Raw genomic sequence first — 22,330 nt, forward strand, 5'->3', positions numbered from 1 at the left:
GTGTTAAATTCAAGTTCAATCTATTTAGCTTAACAAAGAGAAGGGTTAGAGAGAACATTGCTTAAGGGGTAACTTGATTACACACTATAAATACAAATAGGGAACAAATAGTTAATAGTGGGCTCTTCAGTCTAGCAGAGAAAGGTATAACACGAGACAAAGGCTGGTGGTGTGCAGACTGAATGAACAGTGCTAGCTAAAAATCTTCAATCAAGCGCATGAAGGATAAGCAGATCTAGAGTGGAAAACACATTACTCTGGAGGGAATTCTGCATAAAAAAACTACACATTCTGTGCCAAATGAAAAAAAATTCGGCATACAATGTTTTAAAATTCTGCATATTTTATTTGTCAATAAATAAATGTGGAGGCTTCAGCCTGGCAGTGGAGAGCAAAGGCCACTGGCTGCATGGAGATGGGAGATCGTCCTGCACTCGCCCCCCCACACTCCACCCATCGGCACACTAACTGACCAGTGAGGCTGCACCCGACCGTGACACAGTGCAAGGGGCAGGCCTGCCCCAGAAACACCCCAGGGCCCTGCCCCTCTGCATCAGGCACACCAAGACAGCAAGCGAGAGGGGCTGAGTCTCACATGCCACACCCCCCCTTAGCCACTGTTCCAGATATGGGGCAAGCAGGCTCAGCCTGAAGGATCTAAGTGTGGATCCAAGTATGGGATGGGAGGGTTCTGTGTAGAGCAATCTGGGTGCAGGCAGCTTGGGGCGGGGGGGTCCGGGTGTGGAGAGATCTGGATGCACAGGGGCTTGTTGGGGTATTCTGGGTGCAGGGGGAATGGGAATTGGTGGGGTGGGGGTCTGGGTGTAGCTGGTAGGGGCTCAGTGGAGTGGGGGTTCAGGTGAGGGAGGGTTCCTTGGGGTGGTGCAGGAGGGGTGTTCGAGTGCAGGGGGCAGTCTGGGTGCACGGGTGGGAATCCAGATGCATGGGGGAGAGGCTCGGAGGGGGTCCGGATGCAGGAGGGGTGGGGCTCAGTGGGGGAGTCTGGGGGCGGGGGGCTCTGGATGCAGGAGGTGAAGCTTGGCAGGGTGAGGATCTGTGTATGGGGGTATGTGGCACTCTGTACCTCAAAGCAGCACACTGGAACCCCCATATTCATCACTGTCATATAATTACGATATGTTCCGTACAGAGTATGCCTTGTGAGGAGGTATTTTAAAAGTCAATCTGTTGAACATTAATATCCTGTTGGATTGTATCATTGTATGTGAAGTTACAAAGTTTTGCTGTGTGTGTGTGTTACTGAAACATGTTGTGAGGTTGGGAACACCCACAACCAGCCTTTCAGGTACAACAATGGAATAGCCAGATGCACTGATGACCCACTGCAGGGAATCCACTCTCCCAACGACCATCTCAGAAAGAGCATGTATACAATGGACACTGCTTGACTCACGTCACAGCAAAGATCTTTCCAGCAAGCTGGAAGAAACTATAAAGAGGGGAAGTGACATCATGACTTGGCCTCATTCCTACCCCCCCTCCCCGCCAACTCAACACCTGGAAACACATCTGGAGGACAAGGCCGTTTCACCTTGTGTATTGAAGATCTGTGACCTGTATGTATCATCTATTCAGGTGAGACACTGCTAGATTCAAATCCTGTTTAGTTTATAGTGTTTTATTTCTTAGGTAACCAACTTTGATCTCCACGCTTACTACTTATTATCACTTAAAATCTCTCTTTCTGTAGTTAATAAATCTGTTTTATATTTTACCTAAAACAGTGTGTTTTGGTGGAAGTGCTTGGGAAATCTCAGCTCAGTTACAAAGGCTGGTGTGTGTCCTCTCCACATCAAGGGAGAGACGGACTGGGTGATGAATTTACACTGGCCAGGCTTCTGACCAGGGCAAGACGGTACAGCTCTGAGGTGCAAAGCTGCGTGGCTAAGGGGAATTGCCTGGAGCCTCTCTATTGTTGCTTCACGAGTGGCTGAGAGAAGCATTCATGTAACTCAGTTGGGTGTGTCCCTGCCTGTGGATGTCTGTGTAAGTGCAGTACCTGCCAGAGGTTTGTAGCTTGCAAACAGCATCATAGTGTGAGAGGGAGCCCACGTTGGTGGGACAGATGATTCAGCAGTCCCACAGTCCAGGTTGCACCCCGGGAACCCCGTCACGGGGGTCTGGATGCACGGGGGTTGGGCGGACGGGGGAGCAGCTGCCCCTACAGTGATCCCCCTGCAGCTGAGGAGCAATAGGGGTAGGAAGTGGGGGGGGAGAGGTGCATAGCCGGGGAGGTTTCTGGGGGTGGGTCTGACCCAGCCCCAGCTGCTCCTTGCACAGGAAGAACAAGTCCCATACTCCCCTGCCCCAGCCCAACCAGGACTAGCAGCTGAGTCTGGCGCAGGGTAGAAGCCACTGGCCGGGGCATCCCCAGCTCCCCACCCTCAATGCAGTCATTTGCCTCTCCACCAACTCCTCCGGGCACCTGAAATGACGCACCCGCACTGCTGGGGAGAGGCACGTGATAGCTCTTGCAGTTTCCCTTTGCTTCCCCATCAGAAGTAATTTTTCTGTGGTGAAGCAAAGAAAACCGCGTATGCGCAATGGCACGAAATTCCACCAGGAGTAACATATGGATGAGAACGCCAAGAAGAATGATTGTTTCCCCCCTCCCCCTCCAGTACCACTACAAAGAGTTAAGTTGTTTGGGAACATTAATTGTGCATTTCCATTCCAAGCATGTCAGTAAAGTTGATAACAAGGAGTCTGGTGGCACCTTAAAGACTAACAGATTTATTTGGGCATAAGCTTTCGTGAGTAAAAACCTCACTTCTTCGGATGCATCCGAAGAAGTGAGGTTTTTACTCACGAAAGCTTATGCCCAAATAAATCTGTTAGTCTTTAAGGTGCCACCAGACTCCTTGTTGTTTTTGTAGATACAGACTAACACGGCTACCCCCTGATACTTGACAGTAAAGTTGATGAGCATGAAAAGAGAATAAGACCCATGTCCTTTGGGATTAGTTTCTAGCATGAATCCCATCTGCCCTACCTTTTGTTTCTTGCTTGTGCCGGGCTCCCCTTTGAGAATGCTGGGATCCATGCCTTCAATATCCTTCACCAACAGGCCAAAAAGTTTATCGTTGAAACTGAACACAAGCTGTGGAAGGAGGTAAAGAAGAAAACCATTAATTTAACTTGTTCAAAAGATGCTAGGACTTCAATGGGAGTAGGGTAGGAGGGACAGGAACAGGATTTGAGGGAAGACAAAATCTTAAGCAAATAGTTGACTGAAAAAGAATTAGTCCACTCCTGTCACAACTAGTCAAGAGAATTAAAATCCTACTCTACGACACAAACCAACATTTCACCTTTTGCAATTCTTCAAAGATGGACAAATTGAAAACTGGCCAACAGTTACGTGTCTAATAAAACATCACAGGCAACGGGTTGGGGGAAACTGCAGAAAACCATTGACCTATATTTTGTGGAACAGATAGTTTAGAATATCTTTATCTGCAGATTAGTTTATTACAGAAGTTCTCTGAGGCGGTGACCCACTGTCCTCTCTTCGGCATGGAGTCGAGCACAGTGATAGTACTTAGCAAACAGTAAGGATTCGTAAAAGCCATTATCTCCTCAAGGACATAACAGACCCTTGGTCAAACACTTATAACAGATAACATTTAAACCAATATCTTAAAATAATAATAAATGTTTGCAACTCTACGGAACCTTACACCTGAGGATCTCAAAGTGCTTTAAAAGCAATAGCTTAAGTCTCAACCACCTTCCAAGACCCACAAATGTTCCTATTTTACTTCTGGGAAACTGAGGCACAAAGCAATTAAGTGACTTGCCCAGAGTCGCACAAGAATTACATCCAGTTACATCAAGTCTGAATTTGACCCAAAATCTGTGGCCAAGTTGGCATCAGAACCCAGATCTTATAAGGCTTTGATTTTCTTTATGGAGAGGGCTATGGAAAAGTCAGGTTTTGTACCACTTTACTCAGGTTGTCCCTACAGACAGTGAAGCACTCATTGTTATAGACAATCTCTGACAGTGCGACACGCCCTCTTCTCAAAGTGATGGGAATGCTCAGCAATGCCAACAGTTTGGTTAAACATTCCTTAATATTTCATAATACAGAACCTACCAACAGTAGGAGATTTGTCACCTCAAGCACTAGAGTTGGATGGAAGTGATGGAAACTACAGCAGTGAATTCACAAACCTGTTGTCCTACTGAGAAAGCCAGGCTGTTGAACTGCTGGATGAATTCAGCAGCCATCTTGTCTGTGTCATACGGGTTGGCATCAATGCTCTTCTTCTGCAGAAAGTCTATCTCAATTGTCATAGTGCCGATGCACTGCTTGGTCTTGTCGAAAGTGTATGGGGAGACTGGGGAAAAAAAAAAAAAAAACACATATTTCAGCGTGGTGAAATCCCAATATAACCTAACATGCTGTAAACTGGATTGTACACTCTCCCAGCTATATACAGGAATACCATTACTATAGCCTAGCAAGTGTGATTCATAGAAAACATTTCACCCAACGCTTGAAAAATCCCAATTACAATATAAGAATTTATTTCTATTATAATAATCATCTGGTTCTTTGCAAAAATTCAGTCTGCTTGTTCAGATAAAAGTTTTTCATTGATCTGACGGTAGAAGACAAGTGCAAGAGAAAAAAAACAAAGCAAATGGATCTTTACATTGAAAAGCACTACAATATGTTTAGAACTTGGAACCCAGAATACCTGCTGTATGTGATCAAGTATCCCATTTTACAACTTCATCAAGCTTAAAATGCACAGTTTAATGCGGAAGAATCATTTGTGATTGCATGATAAGTTTACATTATAAATCTCATGTGCTTCCAGAATGGTATTTAAATACTCTCAAACAAGTCACTGGAAATGATTAAAACACAAGAGACACACCTGTGTAAAAGATTTGCATTAAATCCACAAAAACCATCTAGACCACTGGGCTAGCACGGTAGTACAACTGGCTAACACCTCGTACTTAGATAATGCCTTTAAACCATGGTGTTTGCAGGAGGTCATTACATACAATCTGCATAACTGCCAACCATGTGCTCAGTCCACAAGGGCCACAGCTGCCTCCCTGTCTCCAACGGGAGGAATCAGTTTGAGATTGGGGCTCACTGAACCTCAGAGCACACTCATCCTCCCTCCCCCACTTCTCCCAACACCACCCTGAAATAACAGAGCTGGCAGTTGTGCTTGAGGTATCTGGGGCAAAATCAGTACTTGGTCCTGCTAGTGAAGGCAGGGGGCTGGACTCGATGACCTTTCAGATCCCTTTCCGCAGTACTCCTTCCTAGGCAGTCATTTCCCACTTTGCATGTGTGCAATTGATTGTACCTTCCTAAGTACAGTACTTTGCATTTGTCCTCACTGAATTTCATCCTATTTATTTCAGACCAGGACTCAGTATTCTACATAACTACACCCAAAACATTAGGTAAAAGAATGGTGAAGCTATAGTCAGGCATTCAAAAGTTAGGAAATGCCAGAATTAAGTTAGCGTGTGTAAATCTTAGCTTGGGCTCCTTGTGTGTGTACGTAAGGGCAGCCTTCCCCCTCACCATATAGAAAAACCTGGGCAGAGCCAGACACTTACCATAAGGAAGAAACACTTTGCAACTGAAGTCAGCTATAAAAACGGATCAACATTCTTGCAATGCAGCAGCCATGAGTAATTTTAATCTATCCTGACATTAAAACTAACAAAACTCATCGAAACATGCATAGCAAGCCAGTGTACTACTAAATAGATAGTCAGTCAGTCTATGGTGTGAGGCAGCTTTTGTATCTTAGGGCTTGTCTACACAGGGGGTGCACACTGCATTACACAAGCTGCAGGAATAGTGTGCATACCGGATGGTATACCCTCTGTCAATTCACATCCTTGTGTACACACAGTGGCAGTTTGCTGCAAACCAGGGGTATTCCAGGTTCCTTTGCTTTGCTACCGAGCAGCGTGCATGCTGGGATTTTTCTCACTGTGCATTGTGGGATACATAGTGGAAGCCAGGCTAGTTCAAACTTTTAAATAATCCCATGATTCATCTGTCTCCATACTTCCTTTAGGGGTGGGCTAGCACCATATTCAAATTGCTGTTGGCCAGCATGGATCCAACAATGCTCCGCATTGCTATGCTGGCAACTGCAAATGTGCAGAGGCTGTTTGAGCTGTATGTCAGCACTCAAAGCCAGTTTGGCTTTGGACTTCACCAGCTGCACCACCAAGCAGACGATGTGGCAGCAGCTCCTCCAGCGGCTAGAGGATCTTTAGCAACGGTAGAAGCAGGACGAGGAAGAGGAGGAACACACGGAGCAGTTGACAACAGAGAACCTGCTCCTGGAGGAGCTTCACCATGTGCAGCGCTGTCTCTGGGCTTGGGAAACCAACGCAGATTAGTGGGAAAGGATTGTTCTTCACACCTGGGATGACCAGCAGTGCCAAGAGAATTTCAGGATTGGGAACGCAACCTTTCTAGAGATATCTGCTGAACTGACTAGCACCTACAGCAGCCGCCTACCAATGTGCAGTGCCTCATAGCAATGGAGAAGTAGGTCACAACTGCCATCTGGAAACTGGCCACCCATGAATGCTATTGGTCCATTGCAAACGAACTCAGCATGGAGAGATCGACAGTTGGCCGCTGTCAGGCAGGTGTGTGCTGCCATGAAAAAGGTACCGTCGCACCAGGTTATAAAGCTTGGTAAAGCTCAGTGTTATTTGTGATTTTGCACACATAGGATTCCCAAACTGTAATGGGACAACTGATGGGACCCATGTGCCTAGCATTTGCCCCTCCCCACCCTTAAGGCACAGAATTCATAAACAGAAAGGGGTTTTTCTCCATCGTGCTCCTGGATTTGTAGACCACCGTGGCAGGTTCACAGATATAAATGCAGAGTGGTCTGGAAGAGTCTACCATGCTAGGATCTTTCGGAATTCAGTTCTATTTACATTAACGGAGAAAGGACTGTTGCCTCCAGGATAACTATATCATTAATGATGTGGACAGGCCTCCATAACAAACCTGCCCCATCAGAGAGGGGCGCTGCGCAGGACGGTCAGTGGGAGCCTGCGGCAGAGCAAGAAGGAGCAGCCGAGGAACTGAGCCGTTGGGGGAGGCAGGACACAGTCCTGAGCTCAGGTGAGCTTCGCCCTCCAATGCCTGGGGCGAGGGAAAGTGAAACTAAACCCTGCAGCGTGATGGAGGGGGAAGGGCTGGTGCAGGTGCCGCTCCCAAACACCTACTCCCTCTGCCCGCCCCCGGTGGCACTGTGCCAATGCGGGGAGCCGGCCCTGATCCCCAGGGAGATGATCCTCACCTGCTCCCTGTGAGAGCCCGGTTCTGCCCTTCTTGCCCCAGGGTCCCCCGGAGGGCAAAGTACTCAGAGACTGGGAACGTTTAGAGACCCTGCGAGCTGGGGGCATTCTCAGCCTCCTCCTTGTTCATAGGTTCCCCCGGGCCAGAAGGGACCGTTGTGATCATCTCCTTCAGCCCCCTTCTATTAATTCTAATGAACAATGCCACATTATGCAGTATTCATTTGTGAAAGTTTATAATAAGCGATGCTCCAGGGGGAGGGGTGGAGAAAGCGGGGGGCACAAGGTGGAAGTTTCACCTAGGGCACAAAATATCCTTGCACGGGCCCTGGATGGAGTAAGCAGTTAGATTTGCTAATGAAGTATCTAACCCACATTATTATGGGCAAGAGATTGAACGGAACTTAAAATGTCATAGATTCAGATCTATGTTGCCTGGGAACAGGGGAGACCTGGAGAAGAAAGACAGCCGGGACTTTCTCCTGATACTTACTCAACTTACAATTAAATTAAGCTGCCTATGCTTCCTCCTCCCCTGTACTATGCCACTTCCCCCCAAAGCGTACTACGATTGCTGCACCTTGGAAGGCTTACCTGTTTTTCTCCAGTCTGCCCGAACTCCCAGGCCAAATCCTAACTGCTCGCAGCAACTTAAAACCTAATTCTGCAGGGCCGGCACTTCCTTTTAGGTGACTTAGGAGGTCGCCTAGGGCGCCAGGATTTGGGGGGGCGGCATTTTGCCACCCTCGGCGGCGGGGGTCCTTCCGCGCTCCGGGTCTTCGGTGGCAATTCTGCGGCGGGTCCTTCACTCACTCCAGGACCCGCCGCCGAAGTGCCCCAAAGACCAGGAGCGCGGAAGGACCCCTCCGCCGCAGAATTGATGACCAGGAGCACGGAAGGACCAAAAACCCTGGCGCCGCTCCTGTAATTCTGTAATGAGATCTGCTAACACAGACCCTTACACCTTAAAAGATTCCCACTGAAGACAATAGGACAGCATATAGGTGTTTAGAATCTGATATAATGGATCCCACTACAGGACTGGAACCTCTGTTTATAACCTCTTGATGGAAGAACCTTTCTTTTGTGCTAGTTAGTAAAGCACCAGTGAACACCTATGGATGGGACAACACATTGTTAAATACTAGAGGCTGCAAAGGCTCTAAACCTCCAGTCCTTGCCAACACTCACCTTCCCACTTCATCCCCAATCTGCATCTGAAGTCATCCAAATGTGTGTGTTTAGCATTTCCAAAGATCAGGCCTCCTATGTGCCTCAATGTGGATTTAGATGCCTAAATTTAGTTTGAAAATCTTGGCTTACAAACCAGATTCTTTTTAACTGCCCCCAATTTTGAAGCCCTATTAATTTGTGAGAGCTGTCTTCCCCAGACATATACTGTAGGAGTATGCCTTTGACAGGTGATCCCAAAATTAGTCAGAAAAACTACCTGGCTGAACAGAAAGCAAACTCCTAATAATCAACCTTAACAATGGGGTTTGTAATCAGAGTTTCTTGACACTAATTCCCTGGTCCTGATGGGGATGGTGTGAAACATTTTGTGCCACTGCTGAAACTAGGAACAATTCATTCTTGCCCTTGAACCATGCATGCACCAGCCATTTTTGCCCCAAGTTTGCACAATAGAAAAAGAGCAGGTGAGGGGGAAGATATTGCCCCCCAAAAAATGACTTTTCAATGTTCAGTGTTCAATTTAACATCTGTGGTGAGCAGGCTCAAAGCTCCATAAGTGCACATACTGCACAATGCACCAGTATAACAAAAGGCTTTTCAAGAATAGACTAAGCATCAGCTGGATTCATGAATATGTGCTACGGTGACTGGGGCTATTTAAATAAACAACAGATATTTTAGACTGACATTTGCCAAAATATTGCCATTCACAAAGCCCTGGGCTCCAGCAATCCACATACGCTGATACATTACATCAGTCCATGGCACCAAAAGAATCCCAGCACCAGTATGCAGAGGTATTAGACATTGGTAATATTCACAGCTAACCATGTAGTTACCTAGACCATAATCTAACTAGGAAATACATTTGTGCTTCCTGAAGAAACTCATGTGGAGCAAACAGCAGGTTATTTTATGATGTTGCTGTATTTATCTTGACATATTTTGTATCAATAGGTCATGTCAAGAAACCTCATCTTCAACCATTATGATGTTTGGACGGGACATTTTCAGACATGAAATCAAACTAAGAGTGATGGGGGATCAGAAGGCTTGCATCCAGATAACAGAAGGACTTCTAGCCAAGGCCAAAAGGTACCAGGTATATTCAGGGTATAAGTGAAATATAAGAACTAATTAATCACACAGGGCCTACAGGCCCTCAGGAGGCCTGCAAGATATTTAGCTTAGCCAAATTAGGCCTTAGTATTTAGGATAAATTAAATTAATAATAAGCCTCTGAGCTTGTGTTAATGTTTGTGTTATGCTGCTGTTTGGATAATAATGAGATCAGTAGACATCACAAGATGACTGCTGGTAGCCTTCATGAAATGTTAGAGACTTCCTTTAGGTAACTGCCGGTTACTATGGTGATAAAGTGAAGTAAGTATTAATGAGTATAAGGAGAACTAATGAGTTAGCCTGTGAAAAATGAGGCACCAAAGAAATAGTGTGTAGTATTTCAAGTAAGCAAAAGGAGTTAAAACCTTCATAAATATGTATGATGTTCAATGGGCATGAGCATACCACATTATAAAAGCTGTATCCCGGCCTGTGCGCATGGGCAGAGGGGACACCAGTATGACAACCACTGGTGGTGATTATAGTGAGGCGAAGGATGACTGTGACGACGAATACTTTGGATTTTTCCACAGGCATGGTGTGACTAACGCAAATGCTTTACGTTCTGTATCGGCCAGTCTCTCCTTTACCAGATTGCAGTGTGTACTGTTGTTTGGTTGGCTAATAAAAGAACTATTCTAGAAAAAGCATTATGTATTCTTTCGTGCCCCACGGGCACTCTACTGTAGTCAGTCTTGGGGGCTGAACTCTCACAGATTAAAGTGGGTGTAAGCCCTCACCTCGGGGTGAGCAATTGGTGAAAGTACCCGTAACTATAGGTAAGGCTTCAGGCTGAAGATCTGGCACGCTTCAGCTCAGTTCAGCTTTAGTCTGTAAACCAGATAAAGAATCAGCTTTGATAAGTTTATGTTAAGCGCTTGACCTACCATCTATGTCTTGTCCAATGGAGAGGCCAGCCCATTTTCTCTGTAAAAAAACAAAAACAAAAGTTGCAAAGAGACAACCATTCACCAGAATTACAGATACCAGCTCACAGGAGAGCCTACTTCCTCACGGTGAGCTTTAGGAAGCCCCGTTTGAACAGCAAAACAGAGAGAATAAAACCAGGGCTGTCGATTAATCAGTTAACTCACGTGATTAACGCAAAAAAATTAATGGCGATTAAAAAAATTAATTGTGATTAATCGCACTGAAACAATAGAACATCAATTGAAATGTATTAAATATTTTTGGATGTTTTTCTTCATTTTCAAATATATTGATTTCAATTACAACACAGAATACAAAGTGTACAGTGCTCACTTTATATTATTTTTTATTACAAATATTTGCACTGTAAAAATGATAAACAAAACTATTTTTCAGTTCACCTCATACAAGTACTGTAGAGCAATCTCTTTATCATAAAAGTGCAACTTACAAATGTAGGGGTTTTTTGTTACATAACTGGACTCAAACAAAATAATGTAAAACTTTAGAGCCTACAAGTCCAGCCAGTCCTACTTCTTGTTCTGCCAATAATTAAGAGAAACAAGTTTTTTTACATTTATGGGAGAGAATGCTGCCCTCTTCTTAATTACGTCATCTGAAAGTGAGAACAGGTGTTTGCACTGTTGTAGCTGGCGTTGCAAGATATTTACGAGCCAGATGCACTAAAGATTCATATGCCTCTTCATGCTTTGGCCATTGTTCCAGAGGACATGCTTCCATGCTGATGACACTCATTAAAAAAAATAATGCATTAATTAAGTTAGTGACTGAACTCCTTGGGGGAGAATTATATGTCTCCTGCTCTGTTTTACCCACATTCTGCCATATATTTCAGGTTATAGCAGTCTCGAATGATGACCCAGCATATGTTGTTTGTTTTAAGAACACTTCACTGCAAATTTGACAAATGCAAAGAAGATACCAATGTGAGATTTCTAAAGATAGCTACAGCACTCAACCCAAAATGTAAGAATCTGAAGTGTCTTCCAAAATTTGAGAGGGATGAGCCCTGGAGCATTTTTTCAGAAGTCTTAAAAGAGCAACACTCTGTCGCAGAAACTACAGAACCCAAACCACCAAAAAAGAAAATCAACTTTCTGCTGGTGGCATCTGACTCAGATGATGAAAATGAACATGCTTCGGTTCGCACTGTTTTGGATCGTTATCAAGCAGAACCCGTCATCAGCATGGACGTGTGTCCTCTGGAACGGTGGTTGAAGCATCAAGGGACATATGAATCATCAGTGCATCTGGCATGCAAATATCTTGCGATGCTGGCTAAAACAGTCCATGCAAACGCCTGTTCTAATTTTCAAGTGACATTGTAAACAAGAAGCAGACAGCATTATCTTCTGCAAATGTAAACAAACTTGTTTGTCTGAGCAACTGGCTGAACAAGGACTTGTAAGCTCTAAAGTTTTACACTGTTTTATTTTTGAATGCAGGTTTTTATTGTACATAATTCTACGTTTGTAAGTTCAACATTCATGATAAAGAGATTGCCCTACAGTACTTGTAGGTGAATTGAAAAACACTATTTCTTTTGTTTTTTACAGTGCAAATATTTGTAATAAAAAATAAATATAAAGTGAACACTGTACACTTTGTATTCTATATTGTAATTGAAATCAATATTTGAAAATTTAGAAAACATCCAAAAATATTTAAATAGTATTCTATTAATTTTAATCACGCGATTAATCAATTTATTAAATTGCAATTGTTTTAATCGCACAATTAATCGCAATTTTTTTAATCACTTGACAGCCCTAAATAAAACCTAACAAAATACTTAATAAGAGGTTAAAAAAAAAGCAACAATGACAAAACCCTTACAGAATGTCATTGTTTTTCCATTTGATGGCTTTGACTGTACTGTAACCAAGTTCTGTGAAACCATCCAGGTTTAATCCCACAGAGAATAGTTACAACAGCTCTTGAAGACAGAAATGATTAAGTGTAGCCTTCTTAACAAAAGTGAGCTCATGACTCCAGCACATCCCTGATGATGAAAGAAACTGTATGGGATATTTTTCCTGCTATTCAGTTCAGCCCACTGCTCAAGAACACGCACTGTCTGAAGGCTAAAGGGGAGATGTATCTCAACAGGCAGAAAAACGTATGCTACACTTTATGCTCATTTTAAATGGGTGATTGTGTGAGAACTCTCATTGGGGAACATATTTATAACGCATTGTATTATAGCTTATGTTCTTTTGAGATCTTTCAGTGAGCAAGAAATTAGGTACTATAAAAAAAGATATTTAAGTGAATTTCAGTAGGTCTAAAGCGGGGATCGGCAACCTTTGGCACGCGGCTCGCCAGGGTAAGCACCCTGGCGGGCCAGGCTGGTTTCTTTACCGGCCGCATCCGCGGGTTTGGCCGATCGCGGCTCCCACTGGCTGCGGTTCGCCGCTCCAGGCCAATGGGGGCTGCGGGAAGCCGCAGCCAGCACGTCCCTCAGCCCACGCTGCTTCCTGCAGCCCCCATTGGCCTGGGACGGCGAACCACAGCCAGTGGGAGCCGCAATCGGCCGAACCTGCGGACGCGGCAGGTAAACAAACTGGCCCGGCCCGCCAGGGGGCTTACCCTAGCGGGCCATGGGCCAAAGGTTGCCGATCCCCACTTTAGACCTACTGAAATTCACTTAAATATCTTTTTTTATAGTACCTAATTGACTAGAATGATGATGATCACAACAGCCCCTTTCTTGGGGTCAATGTTTTGTTAATAGAATTTAACTTCTTGATATGGGTCTGGATTACAGAACTCACTATACTTTCACCATTGCATACCAAAGCTAAACATTTCTCATTCCAGTGACCAAATCATTCTTGACCATAAATCTCTTTACAGATTTGCAGCCAATTCAGGCTTTTTAGTTCCCAATTTCTTGGGCAGAATTATTGAGATCCACAACAAAAATATTACTTACTGCTGAAATGTCTAATGTTATTCATTAGCTGGCCCTTTCAGAAAACGCATTGCGTATAGTTACGTTCTTGAATTTCATTGTTTAGTCATACAGGGGGTCTGTCCCTCTTTTGATGCATATGTAATTTCCATTAACATTAGGAGTTACAAACAAAGCATACTCCAATGTTGACTGTTGCTACTTTCTTGGAAAATAGTGCTATTGAATTAAATAATCACTAGACACTACTTTAGCAAGGTAAAATGTCAAGTAATTGTTCGCAAGAATGATAACCTGATCGCCTAGGCCCAGAAACCAATGGAGAGTATCATATGTATAATGCAGGCTGCAATGAAATTTATCAGAAATTACTCAATTGAAAACATTCATTCATCGGCATTTGTAGCAGATATTTTCAACAAGATGAAACAAACTAAACTGAAAAGAAAATTCCTATTTACATTTACTCCTCAGCACTGGAGGCATTTCCCTAGTTGCATTTTAAGAAAAAAGTCTCTCAGCAGCTATATTTCAAAGCAGGTTCTGCTTTATTCACTTGGTGAAGTGTATGTCAGCATGGCAGCACCTACTGGAATCTTGAATTTGATGTACATACTGCAACCCACCGCTGCCAAGCATCTTATACTTCTAATTATCTTCCAGACTCCTGTGATAGAAGACGTATATGGAGCATCAGTAGGAAAGGATTATGTTTTTCCCCCGATTAAGACATAATGGAACATATGACAACAGTACAAAAATCCATACACCCACTCACCTGGACAAGCAGATATTAACTTTTTCATCAGCATGGTAAGAGTGAGAAATTCATTTTTGTGCATACACTGATATATTTATGACATCTGAGGCTAACGTACTGCAGAGAATAGGAGATGAACCAGAAGAACTGAATGATTTAATAGATCTTTTCTTGCTCTCACATTTAGATTCTATAACCAAGGACAATAATAAGCAGTTACAATGTACAGAATCATAGAATCATAGAATATCAGGGTTGGAAGGAACTTCAGGAGGACCTCTTAAGAAAAAAAAAAGACAGTAGTCAAGAGCCAACGGGAGGTTCGCTGCACCTATCTCAGAGTAGGCCAAATCCCCGGATAAGCTGATATTAATGAAACAGAAAGCATTTCTGGAGAAATGGTGACAAACATGTTTTCTTTCATCATTTGACTGTGCTGAATCTGAAGATGTTTACCAAGCTGACTTCTGAACTTTAAGGCTAACATTTGTAACTTAAAAAAAATAGACAGACAGTAAAGGAGAGGTACTAAATATGGAATATGTTCCTAATTTGGAATACTGTGCTATCCGAAAACGCAGGGAACAATCTCTGGTCACCTGATGATATGCACTTGAATTTTGTTGGTTTTGCAGTAAGGTCGACATTTAGTAGTTAGTTTACTCAATCTTTTTCATTGTTGTATGTAGTGTTGTTGTAGCCATGTCGGTTCCAGGATATTAGAGAGACAAGGTGGGCGAGGTAATTTCTTTTACTGGGCCAACTTCTGTTGGTGAGAGAGACAAGCTTTCAAGCTTACACAGAGCTCTTCTTCAGGTCTGGAAAACTTACTCAGTGTCACAGCTAAATACAAGATGGAAGAGACTGCGTAGCATAACACATTTCAAGCGACCACTTCACTGACAGTCAGTGATACTGTTTCCTATATTGCTGGGAACAGCAAGAAAACTGCTTGGACAATATCCATGGAGAAACATGTACTCCCAAGAAACTGGGGGGAAGGATGAGCTACAGAATGATCATTTCAGCAGAAAAAAACATCTGCAACATGTACAGTTTATCTGATGAGGAGGGCTGCGACAAGGGCCGGGTGATATTGTTCTCCAAGTGTCGACACCAGAGGCACTGCCCCCAGCAAGTGATGCACTGCGCTGCACTCAAAGAGCTCACTTGCAAGTTACGGAGTGTAGGCAGGCAAATTGCAACAATCCCACACTACCCTCACTAGAGAATATGGGTTGGACCAAACATAATGGAGAAATGGTACCCAAGTTAATGCCAATAGAGCCAATCCCTGACAGCTGTGCAGAAATTGTTACCTGTGGATGTATCAAAGAATGCATATCACAATACCGTAGCTGCAGAAATATCATACTGGCCTGTAAATGTAAGGGGTGTGTCGGCACATGTAGGAACTGTTAAATTATGCTTGTCTAGCAATGTGCAAGATATACAGTGACTCTTTGTAATAGAATAAAAATAGAAAATTTACTAATTTTTCAAATTTTACATAATTTTTGAATTCCAATTTAGGTGGTGAAATATTCAAAATTCAGCTTGATAAATATTTTCAGATTCAGCACATTCAAATTGTGAAAAATAATTTGTTTACCTGCTTTTCCCCCAAAATGCCCCTTACATCTTATTTTACAGAAAATGTGCCCAGTCTATCAGAAAAGTCTCTTGAAATTCTGATTGCAAAAGCCCACACTTGCAGCATTAATTCCAACTACTTGTATTTATCCACGGGGTTTTTTCCCCATTGAAATTGTTAACTTTAAAAAACTGACATGATACAAATGCCTTCTTTTGTTTAAAAGCCTTTCACCTGCTTCCTAGCGGAAAAGTGAGACCACACAATACCTGGGGTAGGCTGAACGCGATGCTGCCCGGAACAACAGATGAATGGGTTCTCAACGTGAAAATGTATCTGTGGTTTGGAGAAGTCCTCACAACTACATGCCTAGAAGAGAAAGAGCAGCATTTTATTTTGATTCCAATGTTATGAGAAATCATGTGTAACAATTCTTAGATTTCATTCAACTTCTGTGATGGAAAAACTAAGGCACCAGTCCTGCAATGCAATGTAAGCAGGAGGATGCCTGTACAGAGATGCACTGAAGTCACTGACTTCCAGCAGGCTCCACAGGGGTGAGGGTCCCTTTGAGACTGAGGAAAGGAAATCTGCACAACACTTTCAAAAGATGAGCCTGGGAGCTTAAATTCATCACTCTGCTAGACACTGAAAAACATGGACTGAATAGACACAATGGATTTATGGATTAATACAACAATCTATAACAGGGGAGGCCAAACTTACTGACCCGCTGAGCTGAATATGACAATCTTCAGACGTTCGAGAGCCAGGGCACACCTGCCGGGGGTCGGGGCTTCAACCCCTCAGGAGGAGCCTGCCGGGGCTTGGGGTTTCAGCCCCGCTTCTGCTGAAGCCCCAAGCCCCGGAAGGCGTGGCCCACAGGGCTGAAGCCCCAAGACTCCCCTCCCCACCGGGCAGAAGCCCCTACCTCACCGACCTGCTGAAAGGCAGAGGTTCCAAGCTCCCCACACCCCCCATCTAGTAGGTGGGAAATGGGGAGGGGCTCCTCGAGCTGTACTTTAACTGTAAAAGAGCCGCATGCGGCATTGTTTGGCCATCCTGATCTATAACCCACTAACCACCACCCCCAACTGCCTTCCCCTACTCCCAGGACTGGACGGGTGTTAATGGGCCACTTCACCTTGAATGGTCTCTTGAAATATGTGCTAACTAGGTATGCTAAACAATCTGTTCCACCTCCTATTTAGCTGTGACACTACCTTTCCCAGACCTGAAGAAGCTCAGTGTAGCTCAAAAGCCTCTCTCTCTCCCATCCCTCCAACAGAAGTTGGTCCAATGAAAGATAATGTTTTCACCCTCCGCTCATAGAGAGCCAAGACACCTTGTCACCAGAGACGAGTGGGGTACCTGCTGATAGTGAAGGGGCACAATTTAAAGGTTCGCCTCCCCCACCCAATAGCTTGAGTCATGCCCCCCCACTTACCCTCAGCGGCCTCTCCCTGCAGCTCCCAGCTTTTTGCTGCTACCTCTCCCCATGTCACAGATCGCCAGCTCCAGGAGCTGCCACACAGGGAGGGGGGCTGGCCAGCAAACCCTGGCAGAAATCTGGGGGAGGGGGAACATGGCCCCCCCATGAGTTGCCTCTGCTTATCACGCTAAAGCTCCTTGATCTCAATTATGTTTAATGTCAACTTATTCTTACAGTAACTTTGTGTAAGCATCCATATACTGTCATTCATTGATAGCATCCATGATTTAATTAGCTTTTTAAAATAAGGAACCGTAGTACTTAACCACTGGCACAGCTTGGCAAGAAAGGATTCCAAAACGCACTGTAAAAGTTTTAGCATTATAAATGGAAAAGTTTCCCCACTTTATTCCTACACCTTAGCGGGTGAAATGGTAATATGGAGATCTTTGAATGGCCTAAGGAGCTTTTAGTTTGAATTTGATAAAACAGCAGAGGATCCAAGATTAAAACCATTTTTTAAAACCATAAGAATTTTAGCGATCCCCTGGGGAACTTTCTCCAAGAGTAGGAGGGTGTCCCAAAGAACAGAAGTGTTTCCTCCTCACACACTTCACACCACCAGGCCTTTGTGATGTCCTCCCTGAAGCTGGCTATCTGTACATGTTTATTGTTTTCAAAGTGATTTGGGATCCCCCCAGGATGGAACGTACAACAGAAATGTAAGTTATTACCACTGTCTAATAATAAATACTTTGTAAAGTGCTTTGAGATCCTGTGATCCAATGTATTATATCAGTGCAAAGATGAGACTCATGCTAACTTCTACAGATGTCAAAACTAAAGCATGGAAAGGAAGTGACTTGTCCCAAGATGTGTCAGTGAATCAGCTGGGAATAGATCCAAGGTCTGATTCCCAGTCCCATGTCTGAAGGTGATTTCATGAAGGAATCTGAATATCATGTCCACATATATGTGCATATGATAATGTGAACATTAAAAGGAAGCCAATTATAAGCTATACATCCAATAAATTCTCCCTTGCAGTTAGTCAAACCTAGAACAGAATGGTAAGTACTAATTTTAAAAGAACAGAAGAGGACAGGTGATTATTGTCATATGCACTTTACTGCAAGGCAGCAATATGGATGGCCTGGCTAAGTTTATAGCCTACAGCTCTGGTTTGATACTGAAATACTTTTTTACACTTCCGGTGTATATACTTTTAAGAGCATTCTGCAGTTTCTTTCCATAACCAATACACACGCTAGTTCCTATGTAAACCTTAATTCTACAAAACAAGTAAACTTCCCAGGATTCTTTATATAGCAGAATGTCCAGGGCTTTTTTTGGTTACAACACATCTACAGTTGTTGTTTTCTGCATACTTTCATAATTGATAGAAGGTTGCAACCTAGTAGTTACTATTACTTACACACGACCATAAATGTACACAGTTGGCTCTTACAGGTCTAACGCTTAGGCTCTACCATTATTTAATTCCGCAAACATTAGGGGAAGGTGCTAGTTTTTAAAATGCAAGAGGCAAAGATTTCAGATTAAATACTCACAGTTCGGCATCGCATTTTTTGTAATGCCACGTCACTTTATTACTAGCATCTGCTTGAAAAAGCGAGACATGCATAAGTCCATGGGGCTGATGCTTAAACACAAAAAGGAAGCTTACAAGAAGTGGAAAATTGGACAGATGACTAGGGAGGAGTATACAAATATTGCTAGAGCATACAGGGGTGTAGTCAGAAAGGCCAGAACACAACTAGAGTTGCAGCTAGCAAGAGATGTGAAGGGTAACAAGAAGGGTTTCTACAGGTATGTTAGCCACAAGAAGGTGGTCAGGGAAAGTGTGGGACCCTTACTGAATGGGGGAGGCAACCTAGTGACAGATGATGTGGAAAACGCTGAAGTACTCAATGCTTTTTTTGCCTCGATCTTCACAGACAAGTTCAGCTCCCAGACTGCCGCACTGGGCAACACAGTATGGGGAGGAGGTGAGCAGCCCTCAGTCGTGAAAGAACAGATGAAGGACTATTTAGAAAATCTGGACATGCACAAGTCCATGGGGCTGGATGCAATGCATACAAGGGTGCTGAGGGAGTTGGTTGATGTGATTGCAGAGCAATTGGCCATTATCTTTGAAAACTCATGGCGATCATGGGAGGTCCTGGATGATTGGAAAAAGGCAAATATAGTGCCCGTATTTTAAAAAGGGGAGAAAGAGAACCCAGGGAACTACAGACTAGTTAGCCTCACTTCAGTCCCCGGCAAAATCCTGGAGCAGGTCCTCACGGAATCTATTTTGAAGCACCCTAGAGGAGAGGAAAGTGATCAGGAACAGTCAACATGGATTCACCAAGGGCAAGTCATGTCTGACCAACCTGATTGCCTTCTATGATGAGATAACTGGCTCTATGGATATGGGGAAAGCGGTGGATGTGATATATCTTGACTTTAGTAAAGCTTTTGATACAGTCTCCAACAGTATTCTTGCCAGCAAGTTAAAAAAGTATGGATTGGATGAATGGACTATAAGGTGGATAGAAAGCTGGCTAAATTGCCGGGCTCAATGGGTAGTGATCAACGGCTCGATGTCTATTTGGCAGCCGGTATCAAGCAGAGTGCCCCAGGGGTCGGTCCTGGTACCAGTTTTGTTCAACATGTTTATTAATAATCTGGATGATGGGATTAATTTCACCCTGAGCAAGTTTGCAGATTACACAAAACTGGGGGGGAGAGGTAGATACGATGGAGGATAAGGATCGGGTCCAGAGTGACCTAGACAAATTGCAGGACTGGGCCAAAAGAAATCTGATGAGGTTCAACAAGGACAAGTGCAGAGTTCTGCACTTAGGAAGAATCCCATGCACCGCTACAGGCTGGTGACCGACTGGCTAAGCAGCAGTTCTGCAGAAAAGGACCTGGGCGTTACAGTGGACAAGAAGCTGGATATGAGTCAGCAGTGTGCCCTTGTTGCCAAGAAGGCCAACAGCATATTGGGCTGTATCCGTAGAAGCATTGCCAACAGATTGAGGGAAGTGATTATTCCCCTCTATTTGGCACTGGTGAGGCCACATCTGGAGTACTGTGTCCAGTTTTGGGGGCCCCCACTACAGAAAGGATGAGGACAAATTAGAGAGAGTCCAGCAGAGGGCAACAAAAATGATTAGGAGGCTGGGGCACATGACTTACGAGAAGAGGCTGAGGGAACTGGGCGCATTTACTCTTCAGAAGAGAAGAGTGAGGGGGGATTTGATAGCAGCCTTCAACTACCTGAAGGGGGGGCATTCCAAAGAGGATGGAGCTCGGCTGTTCTCAGTGGTGGCAGATGACAGAACAAGGAGCAATGGTCTCAAGTTGCAGTAGGGGTGGTTTAGGTTAGATACTAGGAAAAACTTTTTCACTAGGAGAGTGGTGAAGCACTGGAATGGGTTACCTAGGGAGGTGGTGGAATCTCCTTCCTTAGAGGTTTTTACGGCCCGGCTTGACAAAGCCCTGGCTGGGATGATTTAGTTGGGGTTGGTCCTGCCTTGAGCAGGGAGATGGACTAGATGACATCCTGAGGTCTCTTCCAATCCTAATCTTACATAATTCTATGACAACCTACCGACAAATGTCTGTCTATTGTATAGTGCTCGTTACCGTTATAGCCGAGTGCCTCAGTCTTTTTAAGGTATCAGTACCCCTGTAAAGTACTGCAGCATTATCCCCATTTCACAGATTGGGAATTTATGCACAAAGCAGCCCAGTGGTTTAACGGAGTACCCACAGGAAGTCTGTGACAGAGATAGAAACACCTGGATCTCCCAAGAGACCAGCTACCACCATAACCACTGGACTATGTTTCCTCTTTGAATCTCTCATACTGCACCAAAACTCAACTAGATAATAGAGTGTATTTTGGAGCAGTTCTCTGAAGCCATCTGGAGAGACGTTTTTCCTGACACACTTTCTCCCCAGCAGCTGAGCAACTGGCCACTGCAAACCTGCTGTTAATTACTTCTTAATACCATTCATGGGGTTTGCCACTTCACCCTTGGCTCCACCTCCTGCTCACTCTGAGAAGTGTAGAGTTTCGCTTGTATTTGCACAACTGCAATAGCCATTAAAAAAAATCACAATCCAATTCAAGCAGATACAGTTGCTAGAGGGCTGGGACAGCTCCTTCTGTGAGAGGAGCTCTCCATGGTAGAGAAGAACTACCGGTAACCAAACCTGGAGAAGTTGACTAGCTCACAGCACACAGACAGACAAGCGCTGAAATGTGTGTTCACCCCTGGACACAGGAAGTCAGAAGCACCACCATAAGCATTTTCACTGAGTGACAGCCCCTTTTAATGATGTAGGTATGAACCTACAAGCCATCTTCTATCATTCAGCGGAGTAGGAGAAGCTTCCATCCCTGACCCATACAGCTGTCACAGTCTAGTTTTCAGGTGATCATGTCCCCCCCACTAGTACATATTTGTTGGTGATAAGCCAGTGAACAGAAACTACTCCTGAGGGAATTCTGTGCCAAAAAATTAAATATTCTGCACACAATATCTTAAAATTTTGCAAAGTTTATTTGTCAAAATAACACAATATAATCACACCATTTTCAATTATTTGTTGACAAGTATTTTGAAATGAATTACCAAAATAATGGAAAATGGTGTGATTATATTGTTATTGTGTTTCTGTGTTATTTTCACAATTAAAATATGCAGAACTTTTCAGAATTTTAAAATGTTAATTTTTTGGTGCGGCATTCCCTCAAGAGTACCAGGGTTCTGGGAGGCGCAATCAAGGTGTGGGCAGCTCGATAAGGAGGTCTGGGTGCAGGGGGGAATCTGGATGCACAGGGGCTCAGTGCAGGGGTTATGGGACTCTGCAGGGCAGTCCAGGTAAAGGTGGTTAGGGCTCGGTGGGGAGTGGGGCGGGGGTCAGGATGCAGCTGGTTGGGGCTCAGTGGGGTCGAGGGTCCGGGTATGCGGGGGCTCCTGATGCAGGGGGTGAGGCTTGGCAGGG

General features: G+C 44.2%; 2 protein-coding genes across 5 annotated transcripts in view; one reads left to right on the top strand and one right to left on the bottom strand.

The window, feature by feature from the left end:
• LOC135977338 (rho GTPase-activating protein gacV-like) overlaps positions 1-22,330 on the top strand; it is a 954,030-nt gene that overhangs the window by 580,632 nt on the left and 351,068 nt on the right. The window lies entirely within an intron of this gene.
• NSF (N-ethylmaleimide sensitive factor, vesicle fusing ATPase) overlaps positions 1-22,330 on the bottom strand; it is a 167,391-nt gene that overhangs the window by 108,559 nt on the left and 36,502 nt on the right. For all 3 annotated transcript variants that reach the window (XM_005311728.5, XM_065577730.1, XM_065577729.1), the window contains exons 3-6: positions 16,143-16,242; positions 10,542-10,581; positions 4,198-4,364; positions 3,014-3,121 (exon numbers count right to left, since the gene is read on the bottom strand). In XM_005311728.5, the coding sequence (XP_005311785.1) occupies positions 3,014-3,121; positions 4,198-4,364; positions 10,542-10,581; positions 16,143-16,242 (415 nt within the window). The remainder of the gene's footprint in view (positions 1-3,013; positions 3,122-4,197; positions 4,365-10,541; positions 10,582-16,142; positions 16,243-22,330) is intronic.

Source organism: Chrysemys picta, chromosome 24 (assembly GCF_011386835.1).
Source record: "Chrysemys picta bellii isolate R12L10 chromosome 24, ASM1138683v2, whole genome shotgun sequence".
Classification (NCBI taxonomy): domain Eukaryota; kingdom Metazoa; phylum Chordata; order Testudines; family Emydidae; genus Chrysemys; species Chrysemys picta.